At 40.6% G+C, this 17642-nt stretch overlaps 1 protein-coding gene across 1 annotated transcript in view; it reads right to left on the bottom strand.

Annotated features, from left to right (window-relative positions):
• Nucleotides 1-17642, bottom strand: part of PIK3C2A (phosphatidylinositol-4-phosphate 3-kinase catalytic subunit type 2 alpha) — an 86623-nt gene that overhangs the window by 64788 nt on the left and 4193 nt on the right. The window contains exon 2 of the mRNA XM_074954931.1: nt 5668-6849. Coding sequence (XP_074811032.1) covers nt 5668-6783 — 1116 coding nt within the window. The 5' untranslated portion in view covers nt 6784-6849. The remainder of the gene's footprint in view (nt 1-5667; nt 6850-17642) is intronic.

The raw sequence follows: 17642 nt of genomic DNA, 5'->3' as shown, positions 1-17642 counted from the left end.
AGTAATCAAGACATTCATTTTATGGACCATCCAAAAGATGGCAGCTCCTCCAACACAACATTACTGAACCAATACTCAATCAAGGTATTAGGAATGACTGAAGGAAAACTCAATAAAATGAGTCAAACTTCCTGCAGCACCACAGTATCTCTTTTTTTCCTCGGAGGGTTTACATCAAAATATTGATCCAATTTACAAGTAGAATTGATTTATCGCAGGCCATAATAGTGTGGCTGAAGGCCATGATGAACCTGATGTTTCTGGGGAAAGACATCTGATATGTTGTCATTGTTAAAGGGTTGGCTACAGAAGTTAAAAACAAGGAAACTATGTTTGCCTCTCTAAACACAGACTACAGGAAGAATGAGTTCACAGATCTCAAAGCTCAGAATTACACAAGACAGTTATATTGACGTTCTACTCCTCACACATCAGCTTTTCAAACCTCTAGTCTTACAAAATACAGGGAACTATGGTGCAAAAAAAGCCTTCCAAAATATGACAACCAGCTCAGAACAGCAGGAAACACTCACTGAGATGCCAGGAACATTACTAACAGAAAATTAAGGATGACAAGCCTCCCCTCCCCCCCCCCCCCCCCCGCCCCGAATGCATCCGATGAAGTGAGCTGTAGCTCACGAAAGCTTATGCTCAAATAAATTTGTTAGTCTCTAAGGTGCCACAAGTACTCCTTTTCTTTTTGCAAATTCAAACACGGCTGCTACTCTGAAACCCAACATTTTATACTATTGCTTTGTCAATATTTCTTTTTCTAGAAAGAGCATGGTTAGAAGATTTTAGGGAGCAAATTTAGAAATCTATTTACTTTACAAGTATTTTAGAGATCCAGCAGAAGATCCATTCCTTTGTTCTGTCTGGATGTTGTGTAGATAGCGTATGATGTTATTCAAATAGCTGAAATACCAAAGCAAAATTCTCAAAGCAGTCAAATCCTCTAAATCCCTTTTCTGTGGTCACAATTTCCACAAATATGACTTTGCAGACTGTAAGTGGGAATTGTAGCAGAAAAAAATTTCCTGCTGAAGTCTTTAGAGATTTTATTGCCTCTTTTGACAAGTATGAGGAATTCTATAGTGAAAGACTTTTCTGGAGAGATGGCAGCTCAGGAAAGCTAATCTGGCCACTTAAAAAGGTGTAATTTCCAAACTGAATCAGCCCCTTGGTCCATCTAGTCCTGTACCCTGTTTGACAGTGGCCAACACGGATTGTTTCAATGCAAAGCACAACCCCACAGTAGGCAGATGGGAGATAATCTGCCTACCAAAGGTAATAATCCCTAATAAAATAGTTAAGGCTTGCAGCACGATGTTTTCTCTCACTTCCAATATTTTTATTTAAAGAACAACTTTGGTCATTCTTGTCCCTATTAACATTTAATTCCTTCTAAATCTTGGTAAGATCTTGGTCTCAGCATCCTGTGATAATGAGTTCCATAGTCTAGTTATGCAACATGGGGAAAACACATCAGTTCTGAATTTGCCACCTGTCTGTTTCTGTTATGACGGGGCAAGGACAACAAAAGCTTCCAATCTATGTTCTCTACACCATTCATTATTTCGTATATCTGCATCATGTCCTTTCTCAAGGTAAACAACCTTAGCCTTTTCAATCTCTTTGATTACGAAGGTGCATGACTTATATATTCTCATTGCTCTTCTCTGGACCCTTTCTAATTCTGTAATATCCTCCCAGATGGCAACACCACTGATTTTTATAATGCCACTGTATGACCAGTTTTTGATTTAGTGCACTTTCACAGAGACACTTGAAAGTCCAAATCACCAAGCTAATATGTTTTTCCTGGAGATAAACTAAATAAAGCATAGACACTTGGCAAACATGTGTTGCCAGTTGCTAGAAGAATAGTACATCTTCATGAATTATTATGAATCAATGTAACAGTATTATGAAAGCTGAGGCGAGGCAATTTAAAACACTTTGTGCCAAGAGTCATTGATTAAAGTTCTAGCAACACTGGAAAACAGTAAATGGCTTGTGAACTGATTTCTTAAGTTTTTTCACATTAAAGTAATTTTAACAGCACCCATCGAGGATTTAGAACTTGTCACAAGGCTACATATTCCTAGCAGTTTAAAACAAGAAATCCTATATACCTTTAAAGATGTCTGCTAGTTACATGGCTTGTTATCCAAGGAATGTAGTTTCAGCAAAGGTAACATTTCTGTAGTAACTAGGGCTGTTAATTAATCACAGTTAATTCATGCAATTAACACAAAAATTAATTGCAGTTTTAATCGCACTGTTAAACAAATAGAATGCCAATTGAAATTAACTATTTTGGATGTTTTTCTACATTTTCAAAAATATTGATTTATGTTACACCACAGAATACAAAGTGTACAGTGCTCAATTACAAATATTTGTACTGTAAAAATGATAAATGGTATTTCTCAATTCACCTCATACAAGTACCATAGTGCAATCTCTATCGTGAAAGCGCCACTTACAAATGTAGATAACTGCACTCAAAAACAAAACAAAGTCCACTCAGTCCTACTTCTTGTGCAGCCAATCATTAAGAAACAAGTTTGTTTACATTTACGGGAGAGAATGCTGCCCGCTTCTTATTTACAAAGTTACCTGAAAGTGAGAACAGACTTTCGCATGGCACTTTTGTAGCCAGCTCTGCAAGGTATTTAAATGCCAGATATGCTAAACATTTGTATACCCCTTCATGCTTCGGCCACCATTCCAGAAGACATGCTTCCATGCTGACGATGCTCGTTAAATAATGCATTATATTTGTGACTGAACTCCTTGGGGAACAATTGTAGGTCTCCTGCTCTGTGTTTTATGTGCGTTCTCCATACATTTCATGTTATATCAGTCTTGGATAATATTTTTCCTTTTAAGAACATTTTCACTAAATGTTTTTCGTTTTAAGAACACTTTCACTGCAGATTTGACAAAACACAAAGAAGGTACCAATGTGAGATTTCTAAAGATAGCTACAGCACTCGACCCAAGATTTAAGAATCTGAAGTGCCTTCCAAAATCTGAGAGGGATGGGGTGTGCAGCATGCTTTCAGAAGTCTTGAAAAAGCAACACACTGATGGAAAAACTACAGAATCCAAACCACCAAAAAAGAAAATCAACCTTCTGCTGGTGACAATTGACTCAAATGATAAAAATGAACATGTGTTGGTCTGCACTGATTTGGATGGTTATTGAGCACAACCCATCATCAGCATGTCCTCAGGAATGGTGGTTGAAGCATGAAGGGACATATGAATCTTTAGCGCATCTGGCACGTAAATATCTTGCAATGCCAGCTACAACAGTGCCATGCGAACCTCTGTTCTCACTTTCTTGTAAATAAGAAGTGGGCAGCATTATCTCCTGCAAATGTAAACAAACTTGTTTCTCAATGATTGGCTGTACAAGAAGTAGGACCGAGTGGACTTGTAGGCTCAAGTTTTACATTGTTTTATTTTTGAATGTAGTTATTTTTTGTACATAACTACATTTGTAAGTTCAACTTTTTTGATAAAGAGACTGCACTAAAGTACTTGTATTAACTGAACTGAAAATTTTTACAGTGCAATTATAATAAAAATATAAAGTGAGTACTGTACACTTTGTATTCTGTGTTATAATTGAAATCAATATATTTGAAAATGTAGAAAACCATCCCAAAATATTTATATAAATGGTATTCTATTGTTTAACATCACACGATTAATTTTTCAATTGCGTGATTAATTTTGTTAATTCTTTGACAGCCTTAGTGTCAATTGATTAAAACTATCCACTAAATCCTCCAACCAAAAGGAAAAAAAAGGAGGAGAGGTAGATTAGACTTGACACACTGATATATCAAAGTAAACTTTCTGGGGGAAAAAAAACTTGTGCCTACTTTATACATTATAAAAACACCCAATATTTTCCCTTGGCAGGTAGATCAACTTTAAGAGGAAGGTTAAAGTTATTTGTTTGTAATCATTCACTTGGTTGTGCTATATGGATTGCATCCCTGATTTTGAAAGTATGGAATGTACATTTTCACTGACAACTGCCAGGGCAGGCAGCCTATTGCCTGCTTATGATATTGTCAGAAGTTTTGACCTCCTGTAGCTCTAATTTCAAAGGGAGTTGTGGATGCTCAGCAACTCTGAAAGTCAAGCGAATGGCATACATCAGCAGTTAAGTTGCTCTGGATCATTTAAGTCTTCAACATGTCTAGGAGAGAGCAAAGGATGGAATCCCTGCTCTCCTCTGCACTCTACTTCAGGGGTTCATTGCACCATGACCCCCTTTGACAACAAAAATTACTACATGACCCCAAACGGGGTGGGGGGAGCAAAGCCTAAGCCTGAGGCCTGCTGCCCAGGGCTGAAGCCCTTGGATTTCAGCCCCAGCAAGTTAACACCAGCATTGGCAATCCCATTAAAACAGGGTCATGACCCAACCCACAGTTGGAGAATTGCTGCTCTTCTCTAATCCCAGTGGAAGGACTGAGAACAGCAGCCTGGCCATTATTATGACCCCATGAACTGAGGTGGCATTAACTATACATTCATCCTTCACACCAATTTAAGAAAAGTTTAATGTAGTTACAGATCTACAGGCAACACCCAACCTCTCCCTGGGTATAACTCCAACTCCTGAGCATTGCCTCAGAACATTGTTCCATGGCATGCAAGAGAGGTCTACTTATACAACAGAACTACAGTAATCCCATGTGGACGTGCAATGAGCGGAGGTGCAAGGTTTGGTCCATAATGATCATATGTTCCAACTCCGCTGCTTCTGAGGGTAGGTCTACACAACCGCTTAAGTCGATCTAACTTATGTTGCTCAGGGGTGTGAGCCTAGAGCATCAGCATAGATAGTCTTCACCAGATGTACTACAGCAGTGAAGCTGCATGGATGGAGCACCTCTAGTGTAGACCTGCCCTCTGGAGCGATTTAGAAGAGATTAGAATCCACTGGTAACAAGTTCAACTTTGAGAATGTGTGTCAACTAGAATTTAAAAACGACAACAAAACTGCTGCCCCACATTACAGCTATCAGATATTTTCATTCTGAACATGAACGTGGGCAATTTTATATGCTTCTCTGCATATAATTTTTGCAGAGGTGTCTGAGCTCCAGGAGGAAGGGCAACAGTTTGGGTATGCTTATTGTTGAATTATAGAGTTAATAGAAGTTGAAGTTTATGCACTAGGTGACTCATGTTAAATTAATCTTCATAAAATGTATGTAACAAAAAAATCCAAGCACTACAGCAGAAGTTACCATACAAATAAACTGTTTCTTTAAACACCCAGAATCACTCTTCTTTTCACTGAAGGGTCACAGAATAGCAAATGAATTCCACAACTTCAGTGAACCACGAGAATGTCTTAGGAGGCAACTATTTGAAATTGATTAGATTGAGTTAGGATCACTCTAAAAGATCAGTATTGACTACTCCAAAATTCATCAAATTTAAACACAACAGTCCAATGACTGCTGGCTTATTTGAAGCTTTATCCCTGCCAATAGTTTTTAAAAGACTCCATTTATGGTTTCTATTAAGGACAACATAGGTGCACATTTTAGTCTAAGTATCTTGCAAGATATTGTAACAAGTATTAGAAAGTTTAACAATGCAATCTGAAATACTGCAGATTTATTATACCTGTGGTGTTTGGTCCTGTAACTTTGCAAGCTGAGTTGTCCGAATGTTTAAAGACTGGCTTCTTGTAACTGTTGCTCCAGCAGTGGATTTCCCATTCACTTCTCTTTCAAGATGACAAGTTACTAGCAATTTTTCTTCTAGTAGCACAGCATCCCATGGATCTTCTGCAACTGTACTCGAAGTCACCTTTGCATCATCCTCTGCATTACACAAGATCTCCACATTATCCACTTTTGGTTTACTTAGAGGATCTAAGTCCAGCCAATCAAATTTACTAATATCACTGGAGTTTTCTGAGGTTGGTTTTAAGTCTATCGTACCTAAACTACCAGTCATCTCTAAGTCAGTGCTGGATTTCCCATTTTTCAAGAATTCTGAGGTGCTGGCTATTTTGTCAAATACTTTTGCCATTTCTGGCGTGAGTGTTGGAGGACACATGGGCAGGCTTCCTCGTGGATGGAAAGGTGTAGTAGTTGTCAACGGGTACGAAGTGTATGGAGACCGCCCGGGAAGACTAAGATAAACAGGTTCTGTAGATTGATACGTGGACATTCTTAGGTGGAAGCCATTCTGAAATGAACCAGCTTGTTTGTTGTAAGAAGCTGATGAGTAAAGAGGAGGTAAAGTGCAAGTCACAGGCCCAGGTAGCCCAGGTGTCCACTGTCCTCTTTGACCAGTAGGCCGAATATAAAATGGTGAAGAAAATGATGGGCTCAGAACAGGAGTTGCTGGTAATGCACGTACTTTACTAGATTCAAAACTTTCATCTAGCAGCAGTTTCTCTAATTCAGCATGGGTCATTTTATCTATATCAACAGTGCTTAATTTATCTTCCACCCTTTTTTTGGCAACAGCCTCTGGAAACACCATGAGATCATGGTCCTGATTATTATGAGTTTGTGCTTTTTGTCTGGTGCTGCTTAAAGACTCGGAAGTTTGCTTATTACCAGCTACCACTCTTTCCTTTTGCATCTTAGCTAGTGCCTCAGCTTCCATCTGCAATGCCTCTTCTTTGTCCACATCTTTTGTCCTTGCAGTTCCCAAGGAAGGAGATGAACGCTGTTTAAGTCCATTGCTACTGGATATCTGAGCCATAACGTGAAAGCAGATGTCCATTTAAGAGATCAATCCCTTCTTCCTAACAATCTTTGACCCTTGACTTTGACAATAGATTCAGTAGACCTGAACAGGGGGAAAAAAAAATTAGAAAGACATGTACAGGCATAATTGGTACACTAAGTACATAAAGAACTGTTTAAGCTATAAAATGTAAATTTAAAGCTTTACATTTCAATCCATTTCAGAATACCATATTTTCTAAATTTCTAACTAGTTACAAACCTTTCCTACTATTCTGACTGGATTTATGTAGTTAAACTAGGTACAAATTTTATAAAAACACACACAGTTCAGAGCTTAATTTTGTTGGACTCTGAATGAATTTTGTTGGACTCTTTGCAATAATTATGTTATCAGCAAAATCATGCAGAGAGCAGTTATGTTTTGACTGGAGGTGAATGCTGGTCTAGTAGTTAGGGTTGTAGCCTAGAACTCAGGAGACCTGGTTTCAAGTCAAGAAATCTGAGAGACTTTGGACAAGTCACATACCCTCTTGGTGCCTCAGTTTGTCATCTGTAAGATGGGGAAAAGTTCCCTGCCTCACAAATGTACTGAGGGACCCCGGGTACCAAAGACAGGTAGTGTTCCCGATGCACTCTAAAAGAACACCCTCCATTTTACCACCAGTAAGTTTAACAAAGCAATAAGGACAATAGGGCCCTACCAAACTCACAGCCATGAAAAACATGTCTCACTATAAAATCTGGTCTTGTGTGCTTTTACCCTATAGCACACAGATTTCACGGGAGGAGACCAATGTTTCTCAAATTGAGGGTCCTCACCCAAAACGGAGTTGTGGGTGGCAGGGGGGTCACAAGGTTATTTATGGGGGAGGTGGGTGTCCCAGTATTGCCACCCTTACTTCTGCACTGCCTTCAGAGCTGGGTGGCTGGAGAGTGGCGGTTATTGGCTGGGCGCCCAGCTTTGAAGGCAGTGTCCTGCCAGCAGCAGCGCAGAAGTAAGGGTCGCAATACCATACAATGTCACCCTTACTTCTGCGCTGCTGTCTTCAGAGCTGGGCAGCTGGAGAGTGGCAGCTAACAAAGGGCTGAGCTCTGAAGGCAGCAGCGCAGAAGTAAGGGTGGCAATACCATACCATGGCATCCTTACTTCTGCGCTGCTGGTGGTGGTGGCTCTGCCTTCAGAGCTGGGCTCCCAGCCAGCAGCCACCGCCCTCCAGCTGCTCAGCTCTGAAGGCAGCACCAGCAGCAGAGAAGTAAGGGTGGCAGTACCACAACCCCCCTTGCAACCCCTGTCTCTTTTTTGAGTCAGGACTCTTACAATATTGTGAAATTTCAGATTTAAATATCTGAAATCATGAAATTACAATTTTTAAAATCCCATGACTGTGAAATTGACCAAATTGGACCATGAATTTGATAGGGCCCTATCAATTATCACAGTGTACCATACTTAAGATGTATCACTATTAGCAATGCTAAACTCATGATGAAGGATTTCACGGCCTCTGGAGGCGTTTCATCATACTTTATCATAATTAAGTTAAGCATTTAGAAAATGCTTTGTCACATACAAGCAACATATCTAGTTACAAGTTACATTCATACTTAATTCCCATAAGAGCTCTATAAAATAAGTGGGTATTAGTCCTCTTTACACAAATGAAGGCAGAGAAGCTAAATGACTGCTCAAGGCCAGAGAGTGAATCAGTGGCATGGCTGGTGTTTGATTCGCAATCCCATGATCAAACTATTAGACCATTCTTCCCAACGGAAGGAGGGAATCTCCTTCCTTGGAGGTTTTTAAGGTCAGGTTTGACAAAGCCCTGGCTGGGATGATTTCGCTGGGGATTGGTCCTGCTTTGAGCAGGGGGCTGGACTAGATGACCTCCTGCGGTCTCTTCCAACCCTGATATTCCAGGATGATTCTATGAACGCTAACCAATAAAATGGAACATTTTAAAAAGCATCATTATTGTACAATAGACTGCCACAAGGAATCTGGTCTTGCATCTGAATTTTCAGTATTTACCATACTATACCTATTTCCACTTTCCTCTATAGTTGTTAAACATGGGCAACTTGCTGCTGGCTCTAAGAGCTAGAAAACTTTCACCAACAGCAGCTGAGCTATTATGCATATTAAATTGCAAGATAAAAATCACAAATAATGAGTTTCTACGAAGAGGTTATACAAACACCAGTGAAGCTATGCTTATTAAAGCACAGCGTTACTGGGCTGGACATGCCCTCTACATGGAGAGCATTACACACCTAAATAAACTGTACAGCAATCTGCGAAGGGAAACAAAAATTGGACTTGTACATATTTTTGGTTCTTTATGATGTACAAAGTTTACATGAATTTCTCTTTTGCTCTTTTAAAAAATTCTGTTTTTAAAATCAAAAGTTGGTTTTCCACACAGGATGAATCCAGGTGACAACTACTGAAATAAAATTAGCCAGAAAAGTGAAAGCTGAGCCTTCCTGAGGTAACTGAGGAAAGACAGGAAGAAAGATTTTTGATGCAGCTGTTAAAAGCCTAAAGCAGAGTTGTGATTACATCTGTTTATCCTCAATGATAATATGCTGGAGAAAGGAAATCAAAGGTTCTACACCTTCATTCTTCAGTTGAGGGTTGAGAATATGTATCACCTGTGGCTCCCAAGCCAACCCTTCAGCAAGACCAGAACTGACATTAGGTAAAAATAAGGCTTCTTCTTGTTAAACTTTTCAGGCCTTCTTTATTCATTATAAAGCAGCAAAAAAGTAAAATGTCAGCTTCTTTAAATACCTTTGCAGGTCACCTCAAAAGACACAAAGAGAAATCAACATGTCCTAAAAGAGCACCTGTTGTGACAGATGTTGACACATGGAAAGCTACAGCGGCAAACAAATTAGTTTTGGTGAGGAACATCCAGTGCCAAAAGCTTATTATAAATAATTGCTGTAGAGCCTGCAATGTATGGGGCATTGTACATACAAGGCAGTCACTGCCTTTAAGAATTTACAGTTGATTTAGTTTTGAATTGAGACCAACAGTAAGAGTACCTCAGAAGCAAGGAAGCATTGCAAACAGCTAGCAAACACTACAACATTTCCATTACCGATCTATGAGAAGTCTGAAAATCAATAAATGGTTTCATAGATCTACGAATAAACAGCTCTTCATAAATGATTAATCTTCTTACAGTCATAATTACTTCTGTGGAGGAAGAGAGTGGTACAGAGCAGAAATCCATATTGAAAAAAGGAAAGTGGCTTTCCTAACCTCCAGCTAAGAACCCACCATTATGTTCTAGAGGGAAAATAGTCCTTGAAACTAATTCATTCCCCATTCCCAAAACCAAAAATTATATGAAGGATTCCCTCTTATGCCTATAACTAATCATCTTAGTTTCATGTCCCTGTTAAACTTACAAAAGCAAATTCATATCCTTTCATTTGATAAACTAAGTCAGACTCAACACATATGCAAACCATATTTGAAGGTTTAATCTAAGTAACAACGCATCCCAAAGCACAAAACATTGCGTCAAACTCTATTTTAAGTAAATGTTTCATGTTTGTGCTGGGACAAAGACTACTCAACTTCTGTGGTTAGACTTCAAACTACTAAGGGTAGGGGAGGAAATAATAAAGCAGGGTTAGGAAGCAAAGGCCTTTGTTTTTCTTTGTAACAAACTTTATAAAAAGCTCTTCACAATAAAGCCTTTAGGAAGAAATTTGCACTGAATAATATTTTGATTGCTAAACCAGTTGATCCACTCCACCAGCTTACCATACTCTAAAGATGCATGCTACAAAAAAGTGGATCAGTTCCCCATTGCTCTGAACCTTACGTAGCTGTGTATTCCGGTGCAAAGTGAGTGTAAAATGCACACAAAATGCTTCCATTCAGAAACAGTAGTGTTTCACACTCACTGTGCACAGATACGAAAGATGCAGGGCAATGGATAAACCAGACTCAGCATGTTAAAACTGCAATGGAATTGAGAGCCCAGATTTAAAATTTGTATTTAGACTAATCTGTAGCTATAAGGCTTGGAGGCAGCTATGTTCTATTTCCTTCTTGATTTCAACCTAAATTTTTCACTGAACTGATTTGCCCTCAACACCCACCACCATACTTGTGCAGGAATATGTTCCTATGTGCTCCTTCCATTACATGCATACACAAAGAATTTATTTAAGGCATAATTCAAGGAGCACAACATCCATATACAAACTTTCTTGTAGGACTGTCTATCACAGTTAACGCCTGCAAAACTGAAAACAAAATTAACGTGTCAATGTTTATAAAGAGGGTTAATCACACGCCTCTGGGCAGGAATGGCATCACTGGCTGCAGAGGGACCGGACAGTGTCCAGTCAGGTGCAGTAACCCAACCCACCTCCAGAGAGCGGTAAGAGGAGGAAAGGAGAGAATAAGAAGTGGCTCCCATCCCAGCTCCAGTGGAGAGGTAGGGATCCTGATCCCATGCCCCCCAGCTCCAGGGACCAACAGCCCTCCCACACCATGTCCCTTTGCTCCTGGCCGCCCCCCCCCCGCCAACCAACACCTGCTCCATGCCTTACTGCCCCTGGGCAGTCCCTCACTCTGGGGACTGACACCCACCCCCTCGCCATGTGCCATTGCCCCCGGCTAGCTCCTCACTCCAGGGACCAACACCACTGCACCGTGCCCCAGTGCCCCCGGCTGGGCCCTCATTCCGGGGGATACCCATAAAGCAGTGGTCCCCAACGCAGTGCCTGCAGGTGCCATGGCGGCCACCATGGAATTTATGTGAGCCCGCCTACTGACAAGAGAGCGCTTCTGCCAGACAACCCACCACCAAAATGCCACCAAGAAGCATTGCTGCCGAAATACCTCTGCTTCTCAGCAGCAACGCTTCTTGATGACGCCGCTTCTCAGTGAGATTTTGGTGGCTGGTTGTCCGGTGCCCGCCACACTCTTCTGGGAACATGAATATGCTCTTGCAACAGAAAGGTTGGGGCCCACTGCCATAGAGAACAGGGGCCTGGCAAGCTCAGCCTCTCCTCCCCTGCTGCATGCCAAGACCCTCAGGAAAAAGTCCACCTTCCCTTGCAAACTAGGGCTTACTCAGCTGAAGGGAGCCCACCTAGCTCAGTAAAAGGAGGCAATCCTGGTACCAGAAACCACCCTTTCCATAAGCAGCTGCAAGACACCTCCTGAACAAGTCATTGCTTGCTTCCCCCCACTCCACCCTCCGCAAGCACAGAATGCAGATTTGTAAGATGAAACTCTGCAGACAAGAGGAGAGTCCAGAAACAACTGGAGCAGCATTCACCCTTTTCCTGAGCAACTCTTACCCTCCCATCTCCAGAATATTGACTTGCTGAGATAAAAACATCTTAACCCTTCAATAAGGCAAGATTCCTCTAAAGGAGGAACACTCAAGGATTGAGGGGACTTGTAAGCTCTAAAATTTGAGTGCAATAATGTAAAAAAACAATTCTATATTTGTAAGTTCAACTTTCATGATAAAGAGATTGCACTACAGTAATTGTATGAGGTGAACTGAAATAGTATTTTTTTGTTTATCTTTCTACAGTGCAAATATTTGTAATATAAACTGAGCACTGTACACTTGATATTCTGTGTTGTAACTGAAATCAGTATATTTGAAAATGTAGAAAACATCTCAAAATATTTAAATAAATGGTATTCTATTATTTAACAGTGCAATCAATCACAATCTTTTTCATCACTTGACAGCCCTACGGCCTTACTAATATTTTCTTTTAAATTTACTTTCCCCTTCATACTGTTTATTCTTTTACATTTCACTCAGCTTGAACAGACAGGTCAACATGTCATCAGGTTCTGCTGTGGTGTTTGGGTTACAACAGTCTACAGAAATGCTGAAAAATAGAACACTAAATTGAAAATCTGAAAGAGTTCCCTATTTATATTCGGTTTTATAAAGCCTTTTTTCTCCTCCCCCAAAGTCTCGTCTTTGGCTTAAAGCTAGTTTATGCTAATGGAGGGGTGGGCAAACTTTTTGGCCCGAGGGCCACACCAGGGTTGCAAAACTATATAGAGGGCCGGGCAGGGAAAGCTGTGCCTCCCCATACAGCCTGGCCCCCGCCCACTATCTGCCCCCTCCCACTTCCTGCCCCCTGACTGCCCCCCTCAGAATCCCTGATCCATTCAGCCCTCCCTGCTCCTTGTCCCCTGACCACCCCCTCCTGGGACCCCCACCCCTAACTGCCCCCCCAGGACCCCACACCCTATCCAGCCCCCCCTTCTCCCTGTCCCCTATCCACACCCAACAGGCCCCCTGGGACTCCCACGCCTATCCAACCACCCCCTGCTCCCTGTCCCCTGACTGCCCCCCAGGACTCCCCGCTCCCTTACCATGCCAAGCCAGCCCTGCTGCCCAGCAAGAGCAGCAGTCCAGAGTGCTGGCAGCACACTGAGGCTGCAGGGGAGAGGCCGGGGGCTCAGAGGCCAGGCAGGACAGTCCTGCAGGCCGCATGTGGCCAGCAGTTTGCCCAACTCTGCTAATGGATACTTACACGTTTATGGAATTCTCCAGTTGTGAAGAGGAGTGTTGCACACACTTCTTTGTAAATTTATCCCATCACCAGTTTGCATAAACATGCGTATGGTTTTTTTCGTACCAGAGAGATGTTTTGCATCTTTCCCAGCACACTTTAAAAAAAATATGGTCCCAAATGAGAGTTATGGCACACAGCTTCTCAGAAGGTCACCAGTTTTCCTACCCGCTCAAGAACATTTCAGATAAGTCATAAGGGGCACAGGAACAATTTTAGAAAAAAAATCAGTGGAGCGTATAGGAATTTGTAGTGCATTAAACTGGTTTCACTCTATTCTACACACCTCTGCAATCAAAGCATTCTCTGTGAAAGCACATAGAGTACTGTACTCCACTGATGGTTAATGAGAGGTAGATTCATAGATATTAAGGTCAAAGCAGCATGCCTGATGTGCCAACTGCTTGGGAATAGTTCATACTTATTTATTCACAATTCTCCTGTTAACAGAACATTGCAATAGTTTTCTGAAATGGTCTCTCTCAAAATATTTACTGGTCACTTACTGAAGGAGACTGAACCTACTTGCCACAGACCACTAATCCTGTAGTTACTTCTCACACCAGTTTCTGAGGAGGCAGAGTGCTGTGCCTGGTTCCTACTTGGATGCTCAATCTTTTATACCAGAAGCTGGCTAGTTAAATAGATGTGCAGAGATGATGGATGTGAAGCTCTATCCCACATCTCCTTTCTCCACAATTACTAGAAGGGAGAAAAAGTTCAGTCTCTCCCTTCCTCAACACCAGAGATTCTTGGGTGTTATCCATTCTCATAAGTGTCCACTATTTTATCTGTCTCTTGCCCACGGTACTTTTTGATCATCCCCTCAATAATCCAGGCACTACTGCTTGACAAAGTTCTGAGTAATAGTGTGAAATTGGTACGATTTGCAACAGTTGCACTGTTGCCCAGAGGCTCCTGAATAGCAGCAGGAAAACTGCTTTGAGTTCAAGTATTATTCTGCTGTGCTTGGGAAAGCTAATGAGATTCAGCATATTCACTAGCACTATTCAGAACCCTTTGGTCAGCAGCAACTGTCAAGAATTACATGATTTTCACTTTGGTGCTGCTTGGAAAAATTAAGAGCAGCAGAAGAAATGCAGTTTTCTGATGAATCAGAAAGATAATACTGCATCCCTTTACACAGGCTATTGTGTAAGCTCTAAACTATGAAGGGATTAAAATAAGTAAAGCTTAAGTTTTGAAGAAGTGGAGGATCAGGCACTCATACTTTTCCTAGAAAAAGCTTCCCACTCTCCAGGGGCAAGTGGATATTTTTAGGCCCTGGTTTGATATCAACACCCAATATCTTGGCTCTCATAAGTATGGTGCAGTGCTACACATCTGTGGCAAAACACCCATGATTAACATATAAAAGCCCATCCTTAAAAAAAAAAACTTTGTCTCTCAATGACTTTACAAGTTCAGAAGATCTTCTATCGCAAATCACTTTCATACAATGAAGTAGTCAACAGTTGCATACTTTCGCTGACAGAAAACCCAATTACATCTGATAGCCAAGAAAGGACAGGATAGTTAGAAGTATATTAATGGAAGTCAGAGTTCTTTTCTAGTTTTATTTTTGCTAGGCAGACATTCTGTCATTGCGCATACACTCAGTTTGATCATAGCATTTAAGGCTTGTCCTCAGGGTATTCAGAAAGCCAAACCAAAGGTCTTAACCTGTTCTCCAATTCTGTATCATTGGCTACAACTGGACTGCAGTTTTCGAATAGTTGAAAAAAAATAAAAAAATCAAATGCACTTGATAGGTCTGCAGTAGATTCATGAAAGGTGTTTGTGACAACCGGAATTCATTGGAAGCTCTAGGCCTAGCTAACAGCTAGGTGTAACTGTGGTTTTAGTCAAGTCTTCCGAGCAACAATTGAGTCTTTTGGGGTTACTTCCAGTGTTTGGATCTCAATTTCTACGATATATTGCAGCCAATACCATTAGAATGTATTTCTAAACTAGGTACTTCACCTATTTGCCTTCAAGAGCACAATTCTCAATCCAAATACTTAAATGACATTTGTCAAATAATTAAATGAAAAAAAAACAAGTGATTGCAATATTTTTTTCCAAATAAAATCTGACATTTTCCCTTTTCCACTTCGCTGATTTTCCGCTGCATCTGAAGTTGAACTAAGACACCTGTGTACTTTATGTATTAGCATCAATTATGTCAATACAGCTCTGGTTTTTATCTGTTGTACATATTATCTCCAACACCTTTGAAGGATACAACCAATGGACAATGATGCAGTTCTATTTACTAACAGCTCTAACAACCAAGTTTGATTAAAGTTACACGGCAAATACCTTGCCTGGTTTCTTTGCTTCCTTGCTCCACTTCCGGGAGAAGTTGTATCAGTCACCCCACTGCCAGTTCTAACACTTTATGATCACCCCCATTTCCAAGCTTCCAAAAGAGAGAAAACAAACCATTCCCACCCCACCCAAAAAAAGACAGGGAAAAACAGGCAGCAGGGTCATCTGAGGGCAACTCCAGTGTTAAAATGCATAAAGCTGTTGGGATCAGCATTAATTCCCACAGGAAAACATAACAGCATGAGTGGCTGAGCCTGTACCTCAAACCCTAATCCTGTCCCCACCCACAAAAATCTAATCCAGGTGTAGCACCCAGATAGGGACTTCTGTGGGGTCAGAGACAGGATGCCATAAAATTGACCCTCTATCTCAAGACCATGGGTTTTCTGCTCCTCTCCACTCAGAGAGGTACACTGAGCCACACATCACTATCAAAGAGGAAGGAGCACAGAAGGATGTAATTGTTTGTTTTGTTTCTGCTACAGATTCCAAAAACAGCATATGAAAGCAGAATTTCACACTGGACATCCAAAAAATAAATTGCTCTTTTTTCTCTAATTCACAGTAGTGAATTAATCTGTCTTTAGCAATGAGGGTGAATAAACTTATTTACAGCAAGTGTACTACTATTTGATTAGATTTACTAAGCCACACATCTGCCAACTATTATGCAACCTTCGTTTTCACGGCTCTGAACTAAGAGCATTTCCCCCAAGCAATACTTTGAGATACTTTAACAAAACATGTGCATCAGACGTTGACATTTATCTGTTTACTCAATACTGATTTCCAAGTAGATCATTTTATAAAACTATTAGAAAAGTAATATTTTAAAAGCTGTATCAATATTAAGGTTGTGAGGAAACTGCAAGATAAGTCTAACATTTCATCTGCTACAGATAAGGCTACTTGGCAGGAACAGGATATTCCCTAAGTTACAATTTTTCTGTTTTGTTGCCTATGCAAAATATAATATATTGTAACAGTGTACAACAGCAATGTCACTATTGAGAAGATTAGGAATGAATTTATAATTTTAGGTTTTAGGAAAATTTTAGGAAAATCCAAATAAGGAATCATTAATTCCAGAGTACTTTCATTTTTCCAGAATTTTAAACTTCTAACAAATTGAAAACTCCTCAAATCCCAGGTAAATTTCTTATCTGGAATCACAAGGATGTCTTTTCTATAGAGAAATCCTATTACCCCAAGCAGAGGTAATCTCACCATCTGCTCACACTACATTTAACGTTCTTGATCTACTTAAGTAGAGTTGGACAGCAATTTCCTGTCCCAAAATATGAGGTACTGATCACAATTTCATTTAACCCGTTATTTATGATCATCCATTTCAGTGAGGTACACAACAGTACACCCAAACATTTTTTTGGTCAGTCTTTCTAATAGAAACTTTAGAACTATCAGCAATCTAACCACCTACTGAGGTTCTAAAAATTCCAGCACTAAATAGTGATGGTAACTTATAGGTCCATTTCCAACCTTCTTTTTAAAGTAATGCCTTGATGTACAATACCCTAATTTTATCTTCAAGAAACTTGGGCTATGTCTTCACTAGCAATGTTAAAGCGGTGCCGTGGCAGTGCTTTAACGTGGCTGTGTAGTTGCAGCACCAGAACTGGGAGAGAGCTCTCCCAGTGCTGTAAAAAAACCCACCCCATGTGGGGAGTAGCTCCCAGCACTGGTGCACTGTCTACACTGCCACTTTACAGCACTGAAAGTTGCAGGGCTCAAGGGGGGGTGTTTTTTCACACACCCCCACCCCGATGGAGAAAGTTGCAGGGCTGTAAAGTGGCAGTGTAGACAAGGCCTTAGGCTGTGTGGTTTTTTAAAGTAGTCCCTATGGTTGTTTTGCTTTTAAATGTCACTGAATTAAACTACTGTGTATTTGCTGAACACCTAATGATGGCTTAGGTTAAATTTAAAGAAAGTTTTTCCTTAAACAGGAAAAGTTAGTACTATCAT

The sequence above is a fragment of the Natator depressus genome, chromosome 6 (genome assembly GCF_965152275.1).
Source record: "Natator depressus isolate rNatDep1 chromosome 6, rNatDep2.hap1, whole genome shotgun sequence".
NCBI classification, from domain to species: domain Eukaryota; kingdom Metazoa; phylum Chordata; order Testudines; family Cheloniidae; genus Natator; species Natator depressus.
This window is presented reverse-complemented; position numbering and strand designations above follow the sequence as displayed.